At 42.0% G+C, this 24,327-nt stretch overlaps 2 protein-coding genes across 16 annotated transcripts in view; one reads left to right on the top strand and one right to left on the bottom strand.

Annotated features, from left to right (window-relative positions):
- Nucleotides 1-1,312, bottom strand: part of MAPKAP1 (MAPK associated protein 1) — a 154,569-nt gene extending 153,257 nt beyond the window's left edge. For all 11 annotated transcript variants that reach the window (XR_010593586.1, XR_010593585.1, XR_010593584.1 and 8 more), the window contains exon 1: nucleotides 1,165-1,312. The gene's annotated coding sequence lies outside the window, so the exon portion shown is untranslated. The remainder of the gene's footprint in view (nucleotides 1-1,164) is intronic.
- PBX3 (PBX homeobox 3) overlaps nucleotides 732-24,327 on the top strand; it is a 167,477-nt gene continuing 143,881 nt past the window's right edge. The window contains exons 1-2 of one of the 5 annotated variants that reach the window (XM_065572121.1): nucleotides 732-801; nucleotides 11,474-11,547. In XM_065572121.1, the coding sequence (XP_065428193.1) occupies nucleotides 764-801; nucleotides 11,474-11,547 (112 nt within the window). In that variant the 5' untranslated portion in view covers nucleotides 732-763. Of the gene's footprint in view, nucleotides 802-9,112; nucleotides 10,385-11,473; nucleotides 11,548-24,327 lie in introns of those variants that run through there. The other 4 variants (XM_005279423.5, XM_005279422.4, XM_024109005.3 and 1 more) reach the window with 4 other exon arrangements.

A 24,327-nucleotide genomic window follows, 5' to 3' on the forward strand; every position in this document is an offset into this window, starting at 1 on the left:
TCCTTGCAAAAAAATTTGTGTTTTAAGTGTATTTTACCTACCCTAAAGGGCTACAAACAAAGTTCTCTATATCAACAATACTAATTTGTAGATGTACAGGACTGATATATTCACATAAGTCTCTCAAATATCATAAAGGTAGAATACTGGTTTCCTGTAGCCCATGAATTTAGCAAGACTTTTATTCAGAGAAATAAATGAACGATTATACAGAAGAATCTCACTAACTCACACAAGTGAAGACCCATTGTCAATTACAGACTTGTGAATTAGCAACAGAACATGTGCACTAAAAACCATGCTAATGTATCATTAACTATACTTTGTTCATTCATTTTCACTCCGTTTAATTTTAATGAAACGTGATGCAAAATATTTGTAAATATCTTATTGAGTATCATACTGTGAAGATAATGAAGTCAGAAATGTGGCAATGTACAATAATCTCTGCTAACAAAGCTCTGATGAGAGATAAGGAGAAACAGAAGGATTGTACGAACTATAGATATTTGTCACATTTCTTTTTCTGCCTTCAACGAGGTGCCAAATGCCCTTAGCAAAGCAGCATGTTATGGGCTGGTCAAAGCGGGACGGGGAGCAGGCTGGGAGGTAGGACTCCTGCAAAGCAGCATGTTATGGGCTGGTCAAAGCGGGACGGGGAGCAGGCTGGGAGGTAGGACTCCTGCAAAGCAGCATGTTATGGGCTGGTCAAAGCGGGACGGGGAGCAGGCTGGGAGGTAGGACTCCTGCAAAGCAGCATGCTATGGCCTGGTCAAAGCGGGACGGGGAGCAGGCTGGGAGGTAGGACTCCTGGGCTCAGTCCAGCTCCGGGAAGGGGCTGGTGTCTGACGCTTGGCGGAGGAGCGCTCTGGGTTCCCAGCCGGGCTCTAGCTGTTCGAGGGGTGGGGGCAGACGGAGACTAGGGCTCCGGACTCCGGGTGCTGCCCTCAATGCCGGCAGGGGCGCAGGGTCTAGGGGCCTGGGGGCGGGGAAAGAGGCGCGACCCAGCTCTTCGCAGGGCCCAGCAGGCGGCGAGCCGCAGCCCCCGGGCTCGGGCTGTGGGACGCGGCGTGCCCCAGCACAGAGCCGCGCTCATCCCCGGGGCAGCCTGCCTGAGTCCGGGGAGCGGGGCGCAGCTGGGACCCGGGACCCTTCCCCACTTACAGGCCTCGCGGGCGCTACAACTCCTGTGGGGCGGGGTCCCTCGTCCTGCCCCCGCCGGCGGGGCCGCTTCCGGGGCCGCACCGACTCCGCCGACACCAGGTAGCGGTATGGGCACGCTAACCCGGAAACACAACCTCCCGCCGGAAGTGACGGAGGTCAGGAAAGCATGTGCACATGCCGGCGGGGGGGATGTTGCGCAGTGGGCATGCGCCTGCGCTGGTAGCGCGTGGTGTCCGCGCGGCCTGGGCGAGCCGCGATCGCCGCTGAGCCCCCTCGCCTGCTGGCTCTGCGGCGGGGTGCTAGGGACTAGCCCCGCATAGCCCCTGATTAGCCCTGTCCCCTCGGCCGCTCCGGGCAGATGGCCACGTGTTCGGGTGCTAGATGTGCAGGTAGCACTGACTGGGGGCCACAGAGGGAGTTTGCCGCCGTACCTGTGTAGGTGGGTGTGTACATCCTGCCGGGTGGTTATCTGCGTCTCTCGGTGCCGAAATACCTGCAGCTCCTACAGGGGCTAGTGTTCCACGGGCTAGAACAAAGAGACAAGGAATCTGGAGAACACATGGGTGACTCTATGGCAAGTGCCAGCTGTCATAATTTGCACACAAAAAATTGGCATCAGAAAGAACCAACAAAGACAGCCAAGAAATGTGTGTCTTTAGAATGATCTTGCACCCACCTTGGAAACAGGATACAGATTTCATTTAGTGGGGTTTTCAATACCTATCTCTCCGGGGAACACAGGACTTGCCACCCTGCATTGGACCTGGGGTCCACCTGGTTCAGTATATTGCCTCCAACAGCGACCACAATCAGATGCTTCAGGGGAAGGTGTGAAAATCTTGCTGGGATTTTCTATAGTACCTATCAAAATAACTGATCATGACTTCCCATGTAAATTACATATGCACTGTGAGATTCTGCATGCACTTTGTTAATTTTCTGTTGTCCCTGTCATGATAAAAGAGGATTTACTCTGGATATATTTTGTTATTCGTTTCTTACTTTCTGTCACACATTAATCTAGGGTTATTGTGGCAAAACTTGTAAAAAAGGATGGTTTTGCAATGTGTCTTGAACATGGTCAGACTCTCTAGAGGAGATCAGGCCAATCCAAACTCATTTTACATCCTTCAGTCTTTGGTTTTCAGGTGGTTCATTTTGGGCTTTGTGGGCACTTCTCTGTAGAGAAGTGCAGATGTCAGATCCCTTGTCTACCCTAGAAAGGGTTTGCTGGTAGAGGAAGTGAAGACACAACTTATACAGCCAAAAGATTTATTTTGCTTGTATTCTTTGTATCAGTTCTTCAACCAAAATAAGCTATACCAGCAAAAGGACTACAGTATAACCTCAGAGTTACAAACCCCTTTTGAATGGAGGTTGTTCATAACTCTAAAATGTTCCTAAACTCTGAACAAAACGTTATGGTTGTTCTTTCAAAAGTGTACAACTGAAATTGACTTAATACAGCTTTGAAATTTTACTATGCATAAGAAAAATGCTGGGTTTTTAACCATCTTAATTTAAATGAAACAAGTACAAAAACACTTTCGTTACCTGGTCAAATCTTTTTTTAAAACTTTCCCTTTATTTTTTAGTAGTTTAACATAGTTTAAACATACTTTTAACATAGTACCGTACTATATTTTTTTCTCTGATGCTGCCTGATTGTGTACTTCCGATTCCAAATGAGGTGTGTCATTGGCTGACATAACTCTGGTGTTCATAACTCTGAGGTTGCACTGTATTTTAATGTGTCAACACTAGGGCTTTTGCTGGCATAGCTATGTCAGTTAGGGGTGGTTTCACACTCCTAATCAATATAGTTATACCTACAAAACTTTTTAACTGTAGACCAGGCCTGACTGTATATTGAGTGAAGATGTATTTGCTGATCAAGTTGGTCCTGAATATTTGATATACTTATTAGGACTAATATCTTCAATTGGCAGTAAAAAGGTACATGGAGCCAGTATGGGGATCAGTGCACAGGACACAATGAGCTCAGGGAGACCCATCCCAATGAGCAGTTGGGTTTTTGTGTGCTGTATGACCTAGAACCTCTACTTCTTCCAGTGCACCTAATTACACTGTGAATTACGGTCTATTCTCCAGGACTTTGTCCAGATCAGTTTTAAATATCCCAAGTGACAGCTTTCATCACTTTCTTTAAAAAACTATTCCACAGGTGATAACTACTTCAGTTCTGCCTGCCAGCCTTTAACTAGAAGAAATGGGCATTGCTGGGAATAATTTGCTTTTCGGGGGATCCATTCTGACACACTTGAAGTGCACAACAAGCTATAACACACAGCCTATTGTGCCTCACTGATTCTATATATAGAATGTGGACATTACACTGCTGTTTATGGGTCAGTTCACACTTTGAGTGCTAATACACACATTAGTTGCTGATAATAATACTTAAAATATACCAGGAATCTGATTTGTAAAAAAAACATTGTCAAATGCAATGTCCAAGAATCTGTAATTAACAAAAACAACAAGGAGTCTGGTGGCACCTTAAAGACTAACAGATTTATTTGGGCATAAGCTTTCGTGAGTTAAAACCTCACTTCTTCGGATGCATAGAGTGCACTCTATGCATCCGAAGAAGTGAGGTTTTAACTCACGAAAGCTTATGCCCAAATAAATCTGTTAGTCTTTAAGGTGCCACCAGACTCCTTGTTGTTTTTGTAGATACAGACTAACACGGCTACCCCCTGATACTTGTAATTAACAGTGTCTCTGATAATATATACTGTATTGCAATACAGAGGATCACTATCATAAATAAAGGGAGACATGGATGAATTTATAATTAAAAATGCACTAGAAATTACAAGCATAATTTATTTACTAATGTGCACTGGAATATATTTTCTGTGTAATATTTTAAAAGTGGCAATAATAATAGTAAACAAAATATTTTTCAACTAAAATGTTCATAAATATTAGAATTAAATATGCTATACAATAACTGCAGCAAAATTCAAATACAATTATTTAAATAGGAAAAACAAATTTAAAAGTATCACAAATGGTATCTAATATAATAAAACAAATGACAAATACACTACAAGTAATAAAGGATATTCATTTTTATAAAACTCCTTTCAGATTAATTATTATAAAGAAAAGTGAGGTAGGCACAAATTTTAAATAGGTTTCTGAGAAGAGATCTGGGTTCTATTCCCAGCTTTACTATAGATTCCCTATGTGACCGTGCTGTAAATACCTGTTGATTTTTTAACAACCCTGGCGCACACACAGTCTTCTCCATAGTTGAGGGAGCAAGCAGTGCAGGCCAAAAGCCAGTTTATCTAGCCCAACTGTTCGAATTATAGGTCATAAAAAGATTTGGATCCCTCACCTCAGATACGGTTTGCTACTCCCTTCAAACTTTCCACATAGTTGAATGTAACTGAAAAACACATTACATATGATATAGAAGAAAAGTATTTAAGAAAAGATAATGAACAATTGTTGCAACAAATTGTAATTATTATAATCTGTACATGAGCAGCTGGCACATATTATTTATTATTTGTATTACCATAGCAGCAATGATCCCTAGTCATGGACCACAACCCTTTTGTGCTTGGTGCTGTACAAACATAATAAAAGGTAGTCTCTGTCCCCAAGAACTTACAATCGAAGCATAAGACAAGAGGCCACAGATGGATAGTGACACATAGGGGAATACAAGGAAACAATGAGACAATACTGGTCAATACGACTGACTGGTTTCAGAGCACCAGTGGCCTAACTACTGTTCACATTTTTGTAGGCATCGTGGCAAAGGTGAGTTTTAGGAAGTTAATGCGGTTGCTTGGTGGATGTTTGCAGAGAGATCCTCCCAAGGTTGAGGGGCAGCACTGGCAAAGGCACAAAGGTACTTGTTTTAAAATTTAACAAGTGGACAATGGAGGCTGGTGTCAATGAGCAAGGTGGAGTTGACATCTTGATAGTGAATGAGAAATGATGGGTAGGATGGGGATAAGCCATGAAGGACCTTGAAAATGAAGACAAGTAGCTTATGTTTGATTTGATAGAGAAGAGGGTACCAATGGAGGGATTCAAAGGGGTGACATGATCAAAGTGACAATCTAGGAAAAATGATCTTTGCAGCTGCATTTTGAATGGATATGAGCAGGGCAGGATTGTATTTGCCAAGGACAGAGAAAAGGCAGAGTAATGTTTTGTAGAGCACCCCTTCTATGTCAGTGGGGCCATATGGTTCCAGCAGACCTATGAGCATCTGTGAGGTCAAGGTCTATGGCACAAAGCCCATTTCCAGGCATTAGTGGGATTTTCAGGCTGGTGGGGTCAATTTTCAAAGTTAGTCCCAACAAGGAAACTGGCCCAGTCTCTTGGTACGGCCAAGGGTTGGGCCAAGCAGGGAGAGACTGGGAAGCCAGAAAAGGAGGGGTGGGAGGGCCAACGGCACCTGTGACAACCATAGGGTCTGCAACTAACCCTGATTCATCACTAGTGAGGGAAAGGGGGAGCCAGCCACCCTATGGGTCCTGAACCCCAAGGACAGAGGGGGGAGCTTGAGTGCGGCATCCCACGGGCCAGAGCCCCAAGGATGGGGGGGTTCAGCATGCGGAGCTGGGCATCCTGAACCCCAATGATGGGGGGGCTAAGGGGGAGCCCACTGGCCTGAGCCCCAAGGATGGGGGGTGAGGGGGAGCTGGGCACCCTCTGGCCTGAGCCCCAATGATGGGGGGGCTAAGGGGGAGCCGGGCACCCCACCGGCCTGAGCCCCAAGGACAGGGGGTGGGGGGGAGCTGGGCACCCCACTGGCCAGAGCCCCAAGGATGGGGGGCTAAGGGGGAGCTGGGCACCCTCTGGCCTGAGCCCCAAGGACAGGGGGTGGGGGGGAGCTGGGCACCCCACTGGCCAGAGCCCCAATGCGGGGGGGGAGCAGGCGACCCTCTCACGGCAAGGCCAGCAGCAGCTGCGGCGCGGATAGAGAGTAGCGAGCCCCCAGCACAGCTGAACTGTTGCCATAGTAACAGAGAGGCGGGACAGCAGCGCCCTTCGCCCCCTGCCACGTGACGGTTCGAACACGCCAATCCCAAGTTTCGCAGGGAAGGGGCAGGCCTCGAGCGCACGGCGGAATGGGCCCCGCCCCGCGCGTTCTGATTGGCAGTGTGCTGTCTCAGGCCCGCTCTGATTGGGCGGCGAATTGGCAGCTTGTTGGAAAGGCGCCACCCTCGAGTGCTCGGAGCGGCTCGGGCCCCGCTGGCCGCGGCGGCGCTGCAGCGTGACCCCCGGGAGAAGCTTTAGTTGGACCTGCCCAGCGGGAGTCCAGAGAGACCACATGCCGCGATGGAGGCCACGCCCCAAAGGGCGGGGCTTGCAGCCTGATAAGGGGCGGGGCGTGCAGCCTGATAAGGGGCGGGGCGTTTGGAAAGGGGCGTGGTGAGGACTGGGTGGGATTTACCTGGGGGAGGGCGGGACCTAGAGGGGAGAGTGTGATGGAGGAGGGAGATGACACTATGGGGAGGTACCTGTAGGGGGATAGTCAGTGTGGGGGAGGGCTGAGGGGGAGGAAAGGTCAGTGTGGGAGGACTGGGGGGGTGATAGGACACTGGGAGGGGGAGGGAGGGATGGTCAGTGTGGGGGAGGGCTGAGGGAGGTGACAGGACACTGGGAGAGGGTGGGTCAGTGTAGGGGAGGGCTGAGGGAGGTGACAGGACACTGGGAGGGGGAGAGAGGGTCAGTGTGGGAGGACTGGGGGGTGACAGGACACTAGGAGAGGGTGGGTCAGTGTAGGGGAGGGCTGAGAGAGGTGACAGGACACTGGGAGGGGGAGGAAAGGTCAGTGTGGGAGGACTGGGGGGGTGATAGGACACTGGGAGGGGGAGGGAAGGATGGTCAGTGTGGGGGAGGGCTGAGGGAGGTGACAGGACACTGGGAGGGGGAGGGAGGGATGGTCAGTGTGGGGGAGGGCTGGGGAGGTGACAGGACAGTAGGAGGGTTGGTTAGTTGAGGGGATTGGGGGGTGACAGGACACTGGGAGGAGGAGGGAGGGCTGGGGAGGCGACAGGACAGTAGGAGGGGTAGGAGAGATGGTCAGTGTGGGAGGATTGGGGGGTGACATGACACCGGGAGGGCAGGTCAGTGTGGGGAATTGGGGGGGTAACAGGACACTGGGAGGGGTGGGAGAGTCAGTGCGGGGTTTGGGAGGTGACAGGACATTGGTAGGGTGCGGACGGAGGGTCAGTGTGGAGAGGCTGGGGAGGTGACAGGACACGGGGAGGGGTGCAAGGGAGGGTCAGTGTTGGGGGGGCTGGTGTTGGGTCATTGTGTGGGAGGGTTGGGAGGGGTGACAGAACACTGGGAGGGGTGAGAGGGAGGGTCAGTGGCGAGAGCTGGGGGGTGACAGGGCACTGGGAGGGTCAGTGTGGGGGGTTGGGTGTGACAGACACTGGGAGGGAGGGTCAGTGTTTGGGGTGACAGGACACTGGGGGTGGGTGGGAGGGTCAGTGGAGGGGGCTGGAGGGTGACAGGACACTAGGAGGTGGGGCCAGTGAGGAGGTTGGGGGTGACAGACACTGGAGGGTTGGGGGGGTGACAGGACACTGGAAGGAGGGTCAGTGTGAGGGGTTGGGGGGTGACAGATATTGGGAGGGGGGTCAGTGGAGGGGGTTGGGGGTGACAGGACACTGGGGGGGTCAGTGAAGGGTTGGGGGGTGACAGACACTGGGAGGGGGTTGGGGGATCAATGGGGGGTGACAGACACTGGGAGGGGGTCAGTGTGGGGGGTTGGGGTGACAGGACACTGGGAGGGGGACCAGTGGGGGTGATTGGGGGTGACAGATATTGGGAGGGGGGTCAGTGGAGGGGGTTGGGGGTGACAGGACACTGGGAGGGGGTCAGTGAAGGTTTGGGGTGACAGACACTGGGAGGGGATGGGGGGTCAATGGGGGGTGACAGACACTGGGAGGGGGGGTCAGAGGAGGGGGTTGGGGTGACAGGACACTGGGGGGGTCAGTGGAGGGTTGGGGGGTGACAGGACAGTGGGAGGGGGTGAGTGGGGGGGTTGGGGAGTGACAGGACACTGGGAGGGGGACCAGTGGTGGGGATTGGGGGTGACAGGACACTGGGAGGGGGTCAGTGAAGGGTTGGGGGTGACAGACACTGCGAGGGGATTGGGGGATCAATGGGGGGTGACAGACACTGGGAGGGGGGTGAGTGGGGGGGTTGGGGAGTGACAGGACACTGGGAGGGGGACCAGTGGCGGGGATTGGGGGTGACAGACACTGGGAGAGGGGGTCAGTGTGGGGGGTTGGGGGGTGACAGATATTGGGAGGGGGCTCAGTGGAGGGGGTTGGGTGTGACAGGACACTGGGGGGGTCAGTGAAGGATTGGGGTGACAGACACTGGGAGGGGGTTGGGGGGTCAATGGGGGTGACAGACACTGGGAGGGGGTCAGTGGAGGGGGTTGGGGGTGACAGGACACTGGGAGGGGGTCAGTGAAGGTTTGGGGTGACAGACACTGGGAGGGGTTGGGGGTCAATGGGGAGTGACAGACACTGGGAGGGGGGTCAGTGGAGGGGGTTGGGGTGACAGGACACTGGGAGGGGGTTGGGGGGTCAATGGGGGTGACAGACACTGGGAGGGGGATCAGTGGAGGGGGTTGGGGTGTCAGGACACTGGGAGGGGGTTGGGGGTCAATGGGGGTGACAGACACTGGGAGGGGGGTCAGTGGAGGGGGTTGGGGGTGACAGACACTGGGAGGGGGTCAGTGAAGGATTGGGGTGACAGGACACTGGGAGGGCGTTGGGGGTCAATGGGGGGAGTCAGTGAAGCAGAGATGGGGTGGAGGGAGGGAGGAGTTAGTGGGGAGGGGAGCAGAGGGGCGTGGTCTCCGCCAGGATTCTCGGGTCGCTCCTGTCGGGAGGGGGCGTGGCTCCGGCTGGGTGCCCCGGTCTCTCTCAGGAGCAGCAGGGGGAGCGCCTCAGCCTAGCTCCCCCGGTCTCTCTCTCTCTCTCAGAAGGGGAGGGGGAAGGGGAGGGCAGGGGGCGTGGCTCCGCCTGGCTCCCACGTCCCCTCGCTCGCGCGCTCTCTCTGCCTCTCTCCTCCTTCACAGGGTGACACGTCTGCAGGGTGAGTGAGTGGCATTGGCAGACTGTCAATCCCTCACCAAAGCGGCCATCAAACAACATAAAACACACACAGTCACTGGGCTGCTGGGCTCATAAATTCCAGCTGGCTGATATTTTTGCACATTGCTTTGCAGAGAGTGTGTAATTAATTTTTTTACAGTTCTTTCCCCTTTATTTCCGCTCTTTTCTTTGCACAAGTTCAAACTTTTGATAGCTGCAATTTTGCCCCCATTGTACAGACTTGGGATCATTTGTTATTTTTTGGGGGGGAGGGCAATTAATTTTTTTCATCTGTGTTTGTGTTTTCTTGGGCTTTTTTTAATGTTGCAATTTGGGGATGGGGGTGTTTGCTTGGTTTGTTGTGGTTTTTGCTGTTTGCCACCCTCCTAACTTTTTAAGGATTTGAAAGCAAGTTTTTTGTGTTTTTTTTTTTTTTTTAATTTGTCTTTTTTTTTTGCGAAGAAGATTTTTTTTGGACAAGTGGAGGAAAGACATAAAAAGCAACAATAAAAATAAAAAAGAAGAAGAGAGAAAGAAAAAAGCTTTGAAGGAAGATTGTACGAGGGAGAGAAAACTGCAAAGAAACCTCATCAACTCATTTATTCAAGCCACAAATATCATAATTATGATGAAAGAAGATTGTAACTAAAGAAGGGAGTGATTTACTGCATTGGAAAGAAGAGAGTGGAATAAACAACTGAGATCCGGTGAAATACTAAATACTGATTTTTTTTTTTAATTTGCGATAGCAAAATAACAACAAACAGGAACTGAAATTGACTACAAGAGATTTATTTGCATTTTCTTTTCTAAGCACAAACCTCCTTCCTCTGATTGTGAGGCTGTTTTCGCCGTTTCTCCTGCTGCTATCTCTGAAAGTGCATTGATTGGGCTGCGGTAGGAGGTATGGATGATCAGTCCAGGATGTTGCAGACTCTGGCCGGTGTGAACCTGGCTGGCCACTCGGTGCAGGGGGGGATGGCTCTGCCTCCTCCCCATGGACATGAAGGGGCAGACGGCGACGGCAGAAAGCAGGACATCGGAGACATCCTCCATCAGATCATGACCATCACTGACCAAAGCCTGGATGAGGCACAAGCAAAGTTGGTTTCGTCTAATTAAACCTTGTCTTTTTGTGTGTGTGTGTGGTTTTTGTTTCTCTCCCTCCTGCTCCTCTGCAGAGACCGGGCGTCTCACAATTAGAGCAACTTAATACTGTAGGAGAAATTGCAATCAGCAAAGGCAAAATCAAAGTTGCTATTAATTATTTGTAAAATATAAATATGTGATGCTTGTACCATTGTTTTCTGTTCCATTTTATTTACACCTATGCGTGGAAGGCTGTTGCTCAGATATTCCCATTTCCATTTCCATGTCTTTAGACACTATCTGGTTGACACTCATTTAAAAATCACCATCCCGCAATATTTGTTCTTCGGGAGACTTTGATTTCTTGTTAAGAAGTGTAACTTTTTTTCTTTCCTTCTCTCCTGCCCCTGAAGTGGTGGCAGATGAATTACAAAGCTGACAAGATATTGCTTCAGGGAGAAAACCCTCAATGTTTGAAATCACAGTAAATACAAAACAAAGAATATGAACTCTGGAAGTTCTCCCCTGTAACAAATCAGTTCTAATGTAGAGGAATGGAAAGTACTCGAGACAGGCTTTGATTTATACACTTAGTATACCAGTGAATTTACATAAAGCTAATTTGACTTAAAAATAAACAGATGAAAAGAAACCTTTTAAACATGGCTTTAAAACCAAACTTCTGTGAGTGTCACAAGTCTGCAAGTGGCAGGCAGGCTGGGGCTACCTGGATCTTTTACTTGTCACCAAGTCCCTGCTTTGGTGATAAATGAGAGAAGGCATTTGAAACTCCCTTTTATTTGCGCCTCTTGTCCCTGAATTTAAATATCCTCACATTTCTTCTTAATGTTTGCTACTTTGCACACAATATGATTATGTTGCCTGGTAGTCTACAGGGCAAATATGTACCTCCCCCACTCGCAGCCAAAAGCTGTAGCCAAAGATTCCTTGTCACTTGTAATTAACTTTGCTTCCTATTACTTTCCATGGAATATATTAACAGTGAAATGCAGAGCCACAATTAAATCATTTTAGTGTGGAAAGACGCCATATTATCAAATAGCTTTTGTTAATACACTTGTTTTTTCCTATCTGTTTTTCAGAAAGCATGCACTGAACTGCCACCGAATGAAGCCTGCTCTGTTCAGTGTCCTGTGTGAAATCAAAGAGAAAACAGGTAAGAGACCAGGAGTAACGTGGCTTTAAATCGAACTCCCCATAGGTAAACATTGCACTACTTCTCCAAGCTTAGATTCTGCGAGCTGCTTTAGGCGCCGCAGCCATCTTTGATCATTGCCTCCTTTCCTGCTTCAGATCTTGGGAGGGAAGAGGAGGGGAGGGGAGAATGTAATAAATCTGGAGCAAATTTTACAATTCATAATCCCGATGTAAAATGAAATGTAGATGAAAATGATCGTGTGTCACCGTCCACAGAGTAAATTCCCCCTCTGGCTGCAATCAGGGAAGTAACACCGAGCAACCAGGCTCTCTCCCCCTCTCTCTGTCTTGTTTGTATGTCAATTTCTTAAAGGAGCAATGTGAGACTGGAGAAGCCAATTGCAATGCAGAGTAGAGAGCAAGGGAGAAAACATAGCCGGCAACTTTCTGTTTGACTCGGGCCACCTTATTGTTTCTCTGTGCAATTAGCAGAATATATGTTATTGGACACATTCAGTTGACAGATTCAAACTAGTACATTATGTAGGAAATTAACTGTAGTCTTAAGAAATGCTAAAGGATGTGTGTGTATCTGTGTATAAATATGTCCACACATGTTCACATACATACGGATGTACGGTGTTGTATATAATGCATTTATTTTTATATACATTTACATTGTGAGGGTTATATATGTACACGAGTATTTCTGTCTGTAGATATTGCTATTCATATCCATATATCTGTAGACAAAAAATTATACCAAAAAACACCCCTGAAGTTTTCTAGAAGATGTATTTCAATAATATGGACTAAAAAAGGGTAGAAGCAAGTTAGTAGCATATACTTTTATATATTTATAGTTAAGATTTTGAAAAGAGCATTTCAGGTGGTAACAAAATGTAATACCCATTTTAACAGTGTATTATTTAGAATTCTAGTTCTTGAGCTTGTTCTAAACATTCAGGTTAAAAGTGCATTAGGGGTTTAACCTAGATATATAATATTTTTCTTATAACAATAACACTTACCATTTATATAGCACTTTTCATCTTTCAAGTGCTGTACAAACATTAATCATATATATTAATGTGCTATACAAAATATTTCTTCATATAATACAGAACATGTTAAAGGGATCAGTAAACTTTGTAAGCATTAACACATCTAAATATACCATTCTGTCTGGATGCATCACATTTTAAGAGAAAACAGAACAAAAATGCTGTTGATGCTGAGGATACAAGAGCATTAACAACTAGACTGTACAGAGTGAAGTTAAGAGTGTAAAAGTGGTAGAATGCTTTCTGCCAATATTTGTTTGTAGGGAGCACAGCAAAGTCTTAATTTTTTTGATGCAATAATATTTTAAAGACCAGAATTTTTCTTCCCAAAAGTGTTGACAAACTAATTTTGTTAAGATATATTGTTAAGACACATTGAAACTTTATAACAGCTTGTGTGTATATTCTTTGACCCCACTGACTTTAAGTGGAGAAAAATTAGTCACTTTTTAGAGGGGAGGATTTTGAAAAGTATTGTATGTAATATTATGAGAAGCGAGAGCATTATTAAGGTCTGACTAACTTTAAAAAAAATCTGTATGCTACCTTTTTAGTTATTCTTGAAAATTATAGTTCTCAATTGCAGTCTGAAGACAAAAAAAATACATATGACTACAGAATAAGACATCAAACATTAAATCACAGTGAATCTTAACTAAGAAACCCAAAAGTGCATAGTTCTCAGTAAATTATGCTGCTTAATGTCCAAAGGTTTCCTTGCTATCAGGACTCCACTTCAGTTTCTGCTGACAGCTAAGCACTGGGGTATTGACTGTGTTGTGAATATTAAGATTGATTCTGCTTTATATTGCATTATATTGCTCTGGATAAGGGGAATGATTTCCCCCCCTCCCTACGCCACACACATACACCCTTTGTGCCTTGATCACAGTTAACCCCTCCCCCCCCCCCCCCCCGCTTTGGTTTATATTTGTTTTCTTGTCTTTTTCTAAACTTTTTGCCCAGCCAGCTCCAGAGCTAACCAAGCAACCTGCCTTTGATGTTTAGACATTTTGCAGCAGGCAGATTTCAATTAAGAAGGCGTAGGTCCTGCGATCACTTATTTGCACAGGGCTTAGCCTCACTGCTTTGAAAGGAAAGTATAGTCAACCACATGTCAGAGGTGAGTTGAGAATTAAAAACAAGTCTTTTCAGAGACAGGGATTACTGGCAGTGGGTGCTTGGTAAGGCCATTGCTGTTTCAGAAGCGAGAAGGAAACTGACAAGGGAAGAGATTTTGTGATTTCAGATGTTTCTGGGGATTTCAGTGATAATTTGTAAATTGAGATCTTGCTTTTGTGTCTTGACTTGTGGAGCCAAGTTTGCAAGTTATCTCTTTTGTAAAATAGCTAAGAGCCAACAAAGAGTGAAGGCGTCCGTCTGGCCAAAGGCGAGATCCTGCCAGCCCCAGCAACTGGGAAGGGATAGGATTATGCACTGAGTGATTGATGGAGGTAAATCCACCCCCCTCCAAACTGTTCCCATAGGGGGATATTCACTCAGGATCTCCCAGTTGAGATTAAATGACTGTATAGACATTAGTAAGTGTTACCAAAGCAAAGCAAATGTGAAAGTAATTTCTAGCATATTTTCTCTGTTCTGTTTCAATGAGAAAAAAACTGCAAATACTCATCTATTGCCAAACAATTCTGAATTTGTAGGGTAAACAGTTTGGGATGCAATTTAAGTAGGGGTTCTCCCCCATTGGTCTTCACTGCCTTTTGCTCAAAATAATTTAATCAAGATGCAATTGGATTGTGCCTCAATACTTAATTATTTGTAATCTGAGGAAAAGTTTACCTTGGTGTTAGTAATGGAAATTACTGTCATGGTTTATCCCTACCTAGTTTAAGGAGACAGAAAGAATCTAGCCTCTGCATAAAGTGTAATTTCAGTCAAGTCTTTTCAGAAATAAGGAAGTAAGTAATGCAACTGTGCAGACATTTTTATATTTAATTGCATTCATTTTTAATACTTTGCCGGCGGATCATTATTGTTCAGCATAGCTAGTGAGGACTTTGCTAGATTGGTAGAAAGAGAATGTTTAGGGGAAACCCTGATTTCAGGTGAATTAACCATATCAGATGTTGGTGGATCTCAAAATACATTTCCTCAGGGGTTAGTAGATGCATTATGTTTATTAAAGATTTTTCACTCTGCCTTATTTAGAACTAGGTAGCTGAAGAGTTTTTCTGTGAGATATTTCATCATGTTCAAAGTAATTAATTACAGAATCTAATCTGACATTTATTTTTACATTTAAAAAAATACTGTGTTCTGTATAAATCAACTTTAAAACAAACAAACAAATAAACATATATTGGTATGTGCATTCCTATAGGTAGCCACCGGGTAGCAGGTTTTCATAAAGATGACTAACTGCCACTTATTTATTTAATTAATACAAAGAAAATTGAGCCCCAAAGTTTTACTGAAGCCCCTCTAGTAAAATAGGAAGATAAGAAAAATGGGTCTGTCTAGTGGCCGCGTTATGTTACATTTTTATCTGTATCTGTTCTAATAGATGTCACTCCAGAATCTTAAGTTGTATGCTTAATGTGGAGTCACATCTGTTGCATACCTTTGTATCAATCTTTCTGTCCTATCGATATCATAGTCTGATGTATGTATGTCATTTTGTATGTACATTGTTTACTGTTAAGAAAAGCTTAGATTCAGAATCTGATTATCCTTACACTTTAGTAAATTTCTATACCTGAAGTACTACATTTACGTATGCAAATATAACTGAAAATATATTAATTCTGATGTTCTTAAAAAATGGTTAGGGAATTGCAGTTATTTCCCAGTGGAATTCCATATTATTGAGCTGTACTGATAGATGATCTGTGCCATCATAGTTTCTTGCCTTTTTATGTTGTTTTTAAAAATTATGTTAAAAAAAATCCAAACAATGACAGCTGCCAACCAAACCCTAATTTACTGTCACCACAAACCCTAAATAGCATTCATTTACTAGTAATGCCTAATGGCATACATGATGGTTTGCCAGATTTGTGGCCTTTCTGAGGCTTATAAGCAGGACTGACTTGGGAAGATCATAAAACTTAATGAACTTCTCGACTGCAGGAGGTGTCCGCAGGGGAAGAGAAAGGCCTGCTTGGCTGGTTGGGCTGGTTGAACTATTTTTTATGTCTAAAGAGAGAGGGGGGGAAATGATGATTAAAAATGTTCTGCCTTCATGCAGAGTTTTGTTTTGAAGGATGAAAAGATTTTTAGATATGGTAAACAGATGAATAGTGAAGTTAACAATGAGATTAATTTCTTGCTATTCGCCATGTAAGCTGAAACCTTTATTTTTATTGCTACAACTGTAACTAGCCATCCATCGCCATTCTGATGATTAAAGGGCTATCTCATGCCCTCACTCCACAGCAAAACTCGTACATGGCCCAATTCTTTGGAGGTTTTCAGGAACACCTCTAAGGATTTCACAGTATATCAGCCAAAGTAGCCATTATATAACCAGCATTGGAAAGGCTTCATATTTTCCCCCTCTTGCAGTAAGAATTTGAAAATATCAACCCCTCCCTCAATTTGGATCTTTTTAACTGAACTGCAGGATTATTTTCTTACATTAAATTCATTTTAACTTTTCAGTATTTGAAAACTATCATATAATGCCAACAATTTGCAATAAAATAAAACAACCCCTAATTAAATGTTAAAAGATAAATGTGGAACAGTATAATAACATTGTTATAATTTATCTGTTAGCTATTTTTAAAATATGAAATTGCAATGTTATTCAATTGAGATATTTAAAAAGAATAGGAATATGCAGTCCTCATATGTCCTTATCAAGCCCTTTAGTATAATTTTTAATTTACTTTGAGTAGGTTAGAAAATGAACAATGTGGATTAAAAATCTACATCTTTATTTTCGTGTGGGATTTTTTTCTTTTAATATTCAGAATTTTAAGGAATAATCAACTAAAATATCACAAAATTCTTAAATGGTATATTTTAAAAAGTATTTATTATTAAACATATTCCAATTCATTACATCCAATAGTATGTTACGCTACATACACCACCTTAATGGTAATGGTATCACTTTGCCTCATAAATGTTTTACTAGTAAAAATTAAATTGAATTAAATATCTGATTGCCATTTTGTCATCCGTTCCAAACCTACATAGAGACAAAATGCCATTTCCATGGTGGTTCTTTAGCCAGTGTGAGATTTATTTATTTATTTATTTATTTATCTAATTTATTTAGGCCAAGAAAAAGAACGGCTTTTGTGATTTCCACCCCTCCCCCCCAACAAAACATCTGACATTTTGTCTTAGAGGACTTGTTACTGCATACTACCTTTACGCCAAGCCATTTAGGAGCTCCTTCATATATTTAAATAACACACAAGCTTTCACTTGATTACAAGGATCTGTTTCCATACCATCTCCCCTCCTCCCCCCAAGATAAAATTAGACCTATTTTTCAATACTAACTCAGTATGAGCAAGTAATTCTTTTATTTTCTGCCTCATTTTTAGAGGGTTTCATTTTGTTCTTGAATATTAAACAAGCTTGCACATTTGTAAATATTTTAAAATGATTAGGAGCTACCACCAGGTTTATTTTATGATCACAGTAATTTAAATAATTTATTTTTTATTTGGATTAAATAAATATAATAGTAGGTAGTGATCCGAGCCATCCAAGGCCATCCCGTATTTTACAAATTTAATAGATTTGTCAACCAGGTTTGTACAGATTTCAGTGAAAGATACACACTTCCATGATTTGGATATTACGCTAGCCTGATTCAATTTAAATATTAATTTGTGTGAAACGTTAATGTATATTGCAATTTACCTTAGACAAGTATATGCAGAATGAAAATATGAAATTGCTTCAAATGTAATAAAAGGTTTAAATATACAAGCAATATATATTATTAATATATAATGCAATAAAGCAAGATTGTTTAGCTTATATTTATTCTGAAATTTTTAAACTGTTTTACAGTTCTGTGAGTGTCACATGTGATTATTTTTAAGTAAAATAAGAATGAATAATAAGTTCGTATACTAACTAGTCAAAATAAATAGGGACCTGAGTTTTTCTTTTCTTGTATAATTGATGGAATTAGATGTAGTTGTTTGTATTCTGTGAATTGACACCATGAGAAGAATGCTTTGTTTGTTTTCTCAGCAGTCATGTTTAATGCTATTCGCTTATCAAGGTGATCAGCATGGTTCAGATAACACATGCCTGACACAGCCTGCCTTTTTTCACCATCATGTTGACCTTTTGTCACATTTGCTTTTCTCTGGTAGGCAATTCATGTCTTTAAGTATGAATGGAGTAAATAATTCACATCAATATTTAATATAAATTATTAAAGTTTGTGTCGGCTCCTATAGTTCCTGCTTTTATAAAGTTAGAGTAGTACATCAACCAAACTGATGAATTACGCTTTTCAGCTGGACATTAGAGCTATTCCACTGTGTTATCTTTACAACCTAAGTAAACAAGGGACTTACATATGAAGGGAAATGAAGCTCCGTGCTTGAATACTATTTATATTTTTCAATAGGAGCTATGCATATTCTTTAGAAAGGGGGAAAATGCTAGCTAAATAGCTGTAGTATTTTCATTTGTGACTTCCAAAACTTTATTCTTATTGTTTATAAGCTGTAAATAGAAACATAGCAAACACCACTGAACTTGACATTTTCTTCCTCATCTTGTCATTAGCCTTACATGAGCGCTTAAACTCTAGCCAAAGGTTTAGATTATGCTTACTTGTTTGTTTTGTTTTGGAGTTGTTTTCTGGGTTTTTTTTTTTTTTTGTAGCCTAATTTTTACAGAATCTTCTGGAGATGAGTGATAAATTAGTTCAGAGATTATGAAGTTTCTAATCTCTTCAGTCTTTGGTTATAAATTATAACACATATTTTACAAACTGAATAATCTGTTATTGAAAGTAGACTGATTTTTTTTAAAGAAAAACTAATTATTTGCAGCAGCATATTGCAGTGCATATTTGTTGCTAAAAAGAGTTGAAACAACATTTTGCACAGAAGCATATAAACAAAATCATTCTGAATTGATTTTTCTTATTTCATCTTAGTGTTTATTTAAATTCTGTTGTTAAAGAGAAATCCTATTTCAAGTTACACAGTCATGTGAAATTGTTGTACCAATATCAGAATCACTGAATAACATGGGTCCTATAATACTACAAATCAATCATTTTGGGAGTTTCTCTATCATTTGTTTACAGGTCAAAACTTCTTGTTATATTTATGTTATGCATCAATTTTAAAGCTAATCTCTTAGTCTGAATTGTCCAGCAGGTGGCTTTTCAAGTATGATTTGATTTTTATTTATTTATTGTAGGTACAAAAATGGATTAAATAATATTACTCTGAATTTAAAAAAACTGAAAAGAGTAACAATTTTGCTGTATACTTTTACATATATGACAGAGCAAATGAAAGTATCTGGAGATCTTCCACTACACAATCTAAATTAAGATTCTAAACAGGCATTACAGATGCTGGTAACTTTGGCAATTATCATTTTGTTTGGTGAACAGTAGTAAAACAGTGTGCGGTAAAAGTGTTTAGAGAGAGAGGATAAATAAATTGAACAGTTTTGCAATGCAAAGTGGTTTGTGGTGTTTTTGAGGATTTCTTGGCTCTTGCTTAACTGCTATTGTGAAGCCTGGAGCAGATTTTCCCATTGCTAATGCCCTAGAAGTATTAATTCACTTTGATATGCTAATTAGAGGGCATTATGCAAGAAATGAGATTAAGTGGCAGCATGAAGCCATTTGCCTGTCAGTAAATTGAGAGCTTTAGCATCAGGAGGAGCTTTGTTTTTTCTGAGTTTCTCTTGGTTTTGCATATAAATAAAATTGATTGAAAGGTCTAGAGAAGCTTCTAGAACATTGGTGATTCTTTTTCTCTTTCTATGATTATTTAAACTTCATGTTAAAGGCTTTCTTTGAATATTAATTGATCTAATGGGAGATACTGAACATGAAGAATTTCATTGTATTCTCAGTTACTGTACCTTAACAAAAGAAAAGTATTAGAATTCTTTGTGTCATCTGATTTTTGTGGCATTATTTCAGATATACCTTACAACTTTGTATTGTATTGTAAACTCTGATCAGTGCTAACTATTACTGGGCTGATGTTCTTGCCAGTTTTAGCACAACAAAGGCCTGATTTCAGAGGTGCTGAACAGCAGAAGTCAGTGGTAAATGTGGATACCTGGGGAATCAGGCCTTGAGCTTTTATCATCCCAACTCAGTTGTAGGGTTGTTCCATAAGTTCCATTATGGCTTATGTAAATTGCAGATCTATTTGGGGGAGGAAGAAGTTGTAATACTGGCCATAGATTTTATTCAATTGCCAGAAAACTATATTTGAAGTAACATTAAGGGGTTGACTTAAATCCATAAAAGCAAGGAAAATTCTGAGTTACTGCTTAAACTCTGCCCTTAACTCAACCCATTGAACCTATTTATTAGAGTATATATGAGTTGTAAGATAACTGTGCTGAGACCCCTGCAGTATTATGGCATTGTGGGATGAGTCAAAGATAGTCTCTGATTTAGCTCAAAATTTCCTGGCTCTTGTAGCTTTAATTCAGACTCTGGTGTCTCTTAGATACAGTTGTGTTGTTCAGTTTCTCCTTTCTTATGGAAATACACAAAAATATCACAGAAGTAATGCAGGACAATGAAAATTTTTTAGTATCTCTGGCCCTCTCCCTGATTGCTCGTAGGATATGAGGGTTTGTATGTCTCCAATGTACGCATCTCCTTCATAGATCATTATCTTAAAGCCAATCAGGGGGTAGTTTTAGAATGATCATGCTTGTGATGAGCCCCAATAATTAAAAAAGAAGCCCCAGTGCCTCTCAATGTGGGGCTCCATAGTTCTGGCAGCTGATTTCTAACACTGTTGGGGAATTTTTAACATCATAATGTAAGACACAATAAACTGTAGTGACTTCTTCAGAGCCATATAGATTATCAAGTCATTACAACTGGCATGCAAACCATGGTGTCTGTGCTCATGTGTAACTTCCAGTAATATAAATAGTAGCTACAAGCATACCCATAGAGGAGAGAATAAAGACCTCTCTCTATTGATTAAGAATCCTTATTACATTTTTTGTGAAATGTGGTTACCATATTGGCCCATTAACTGCTTTTGTAAATGAAATAATTGGTTATTTTTAATCTCCACCACCATCTGAACTAGTTGAACAAATAAATCTTCATTAGGAATTCACAACCTGAAAACTTTCATTAACAAAATGAAACCATTTTGGAGTTAGATGGGAAACAGAATAGCTTCTGAAACCACAAAACCAAATTTTCTCATAAGAAGTAACCTAATGTGCCAAGAATGAGCAAATGTTCACTTTCACGTTACAACCTCTTGAATAAAAATGCTAAATAATGAACACATTAACAGGCCTATCTTAACTATATCCTTAATAACGCAGACTATGGGGCACTGAAAGGCAGTGTAATCTAGTATATAGAGTATACAGGACTGGGAGCTTAAAAGTTTTGGATTTTAATCATTTGAAGCCCAGTCTTGTTCCCATTGAAGTTAGAGGCAAAACTGAAGTTAATGGAAGTTTTGCCACTGACTTCAGTGGGGCCAGGGTTTCACCATTTGTGTCTCAGCTGACCTCTCTATAAATGGGCATATTATTTTCCTACTGCGGATCGTTGTAAGGATTAATCAACAAATGTTTGTACTATCTGTTGAAGTTGTAAAATGTTATGGAGGTCCTAAGTATCATTAAAATTGCTATGATATGTTATATATGAGGAAATATAGGAAATAGCAATCTATCAAATCAATTTCTAGTGGCTATTACTTAAATTATAGTATTCCTAAATGATGTCCCACCTATTGAAGGATAACTAGATTAAGCTTTACTTAGAGGATTTGCTTTTCTGTATATTAATTGGGGATGATAGTATTTTGAATCAGTCCTGTAGCAGAATGAAAACAGGGTCCTGATTTATATTTATTTTTATTTAATGATTTAAAAAAAATAAAACATTGTCCACAATAGACAATGATTGGTGTTTTACTTTGCTGGTGATTGTTCACAGATACCATTACACAATTGGCAGAATATTTAAAGCACTGATTACAAATGTTTGTTGATTAAAGAAGCTTTTCATGCTTTTAGTGAATATTTGTAATTGTACTAAATAACACTGAGATGTTTGCTTCTTTTCTTATAAGTTAGATGCTGGTTGCAGGAATGACTGTCACTAGTAATAACAAGTTACACTAGATTGTGCAATGATTCTTATTTGACTTCAAGGATATTTATTACCATTTTTGAACAAATTATACTAACATGAAAAGTTGTGGAAATGATTGTGCACTAGATAAGGTGATACATTACAGGAGTGGTTCGGTTTATGGAGCTTTATGCTGAGGTTTTCTCAAAAATTATAGCACAGTCCTGTCACTATAAAACCCAGTGATACAGTTGGTAATAACATACAGTGGAAGTATTTTTAGTTTTCACTTGTTATTCAAATAGAGTAGGAACTATCAGATTTTCTACCTCCTATTTTTTCCCTTTGTTGCAATCTCTCTCTCTCTCTCCCCCTTTGTAAGCAGAATGTCTCAGGTTTTGGTAGTGACTGCAGGTAGGTAGGTAGATTTCGGTAGTGACTGCAGGTAGGGCCCTAAGGGTGAAATCCTTACCCCTCAGAAGTCAATGTGAGTTTTGTCAGGAGTTCAGGGTGAGAAGGATTTGGCTGGTAAGTGAAATTTGCCCCAGTGCAGTGAACCCATACAAGTCCTTTGGCACCATTAAGTCCAGCGTTAAAGGTTCAACTAGTGCATAGGCCTTGTGTGAGTGAGTCTGTTGCACTGGGGTAAATTTCACCCTCAGTGAGTTGCTGAGAATTATTTCTTTCTTCCTCTCCATTTGTTGGGGCAGTGACGTGATATCAATATGAGCCTTGGGAACTTATTGACTTATTGGTTCTTGACCTTTTGACTGTGACCAAGTATAGAAATTGAATGTCTGAAAATTAAATGATAGGCTCTATATACATAAATACTTGGATGTCAGTGTATTACATGAACTAATTTTGGTTTACTTAAATTTATGGCATTTTGTGTTCAATAAAGGAAATATTTCTTCCTTTCAATATACTGAGAGTCTAATAATATTGTAGTTGCTAGCACTAAACAAATCAATTTCCTGTTACTGACTGATTATCATAACAGCTGCTGTTTAATCACCATGATTGTTATGTAACTTTGAAATCTCTAATATTTTGGAAAGGAGTAGGCAGCATTGTGGTGCGTGTGTAATGATGTGATGTCATTGCACTGGGTTGGAGATAAAAGTCTACACCGCCTGTATTTAGCGTATTTCTGTTTAATGGGTTCTGGAAACTTGGAAAATATAAACAAGTTCCCTACTTAAAAATAGGGGCTTTTTTTGTGAAGAGGAGGGAGGGTGAGGATTGTGGTGGTGTTTTTTTTAAGTGTGCTGAATGTTAACTTATTAGATAATTGCAAATTAGAATGGCCTTTGGAAGGGTATTTCTTTTTCAGTTCCAAATAATGTAGCATGAGAGGGTTAAATGACAGTAATATACTTTTAGTCACTAATTTATATAAATAATACACTGGTTATGTATATAAAAACAATACTGATTTTTTTTCTCATGAGAACTAAAAAATGGGGGCCTTTGAAACAAGTCTGATAGGGTTGGGAATATCGTTCTCTCCAAGTGCAGCAATAAGGCAGTGGTCAGCACCAATGTAAATATTTGTACAACAACCATGTTCTACAGACTTCAATTTAATGGTAAAAATCTGCCCTAAATGCCTCAGTAAATATAGGCTGAAGAACAGAAGCCTATTCACTGAAGAAACAATTGACTTTAGCTTCTTTGTTGTGCAAGTGGCCCCCAGTGATGCTACTGCAAGGACTAGATAGAGCCGAGGAGAATGGCTGCCTCCTGGCTGGTGGGCTGGCAGTCTCACTGGCACTGCCAAATGTACTTCCTATTTGTGGTGCAAGGGAATTGGAACAGTGAAGCATTTATCATCCCCTTCCCTGCTCTTCGTGCACGGGAAAGGGGAAGTTGTCAATGAAAGAAAAAGAACTGTAATCGCACATTTACATATGCTTCTAATTGTTGATTTGGGGATTTTCTATGAATATAGCTTCACAAAACAGATGCTGTTTAAGAAAAGGGGGAACATAATTTTGTGGGCAATGAATTAAGTGTTTTTGTGGCCCTCTCATCCGTAGCTAGGAGCAGTTTGTGGACCGCGTCTGTGAACGCCGCTCATAATTGTTTTTCACACATAAGTTATGCAAATGAGCTTTTATGGCAACTGGCATAACAATTAGCATCCTCCAGCAATATTTTAGCAGGTTAATTGCAAAATTTCTAAATTGTACATCTGACTTGTTAATTAGGCATGACAGAGGTGGTAAAATAGTTATCTTCAGGCAGTGGCAGCCAGGAGCTGCTTGAAATGCAAAGAGCAACGATTGATTGGATTTGAGGGTTACAATTGTGGGAGCACTGCTGTTGTCAAGTGCCGCTGAGCAGCTCTGCTCGATCGGTTGCCTCAGAGCAAGAACCACGTCGTTGCTGAGAGTATCCTGCCATTTACAAATCTGCTTTATTTAACTCTCCAACTCTCTAAATCCCATGTATGCTTTTGCCTGCCTCG

This window comes from Chrysemys picta, chromosome 18 (genome assembly GCF_011386835.1).
Source record: "Chrysemys picta bellii isolate R12L10 chromosome 18, ASM1138683v2, whole genome shotgun sequence".
NCBI classification, from domain to species: Eukaryota; Metazoa; Chordata; order Testudines; family Emydidae; genus Chrysemys; species Chrysemys picta.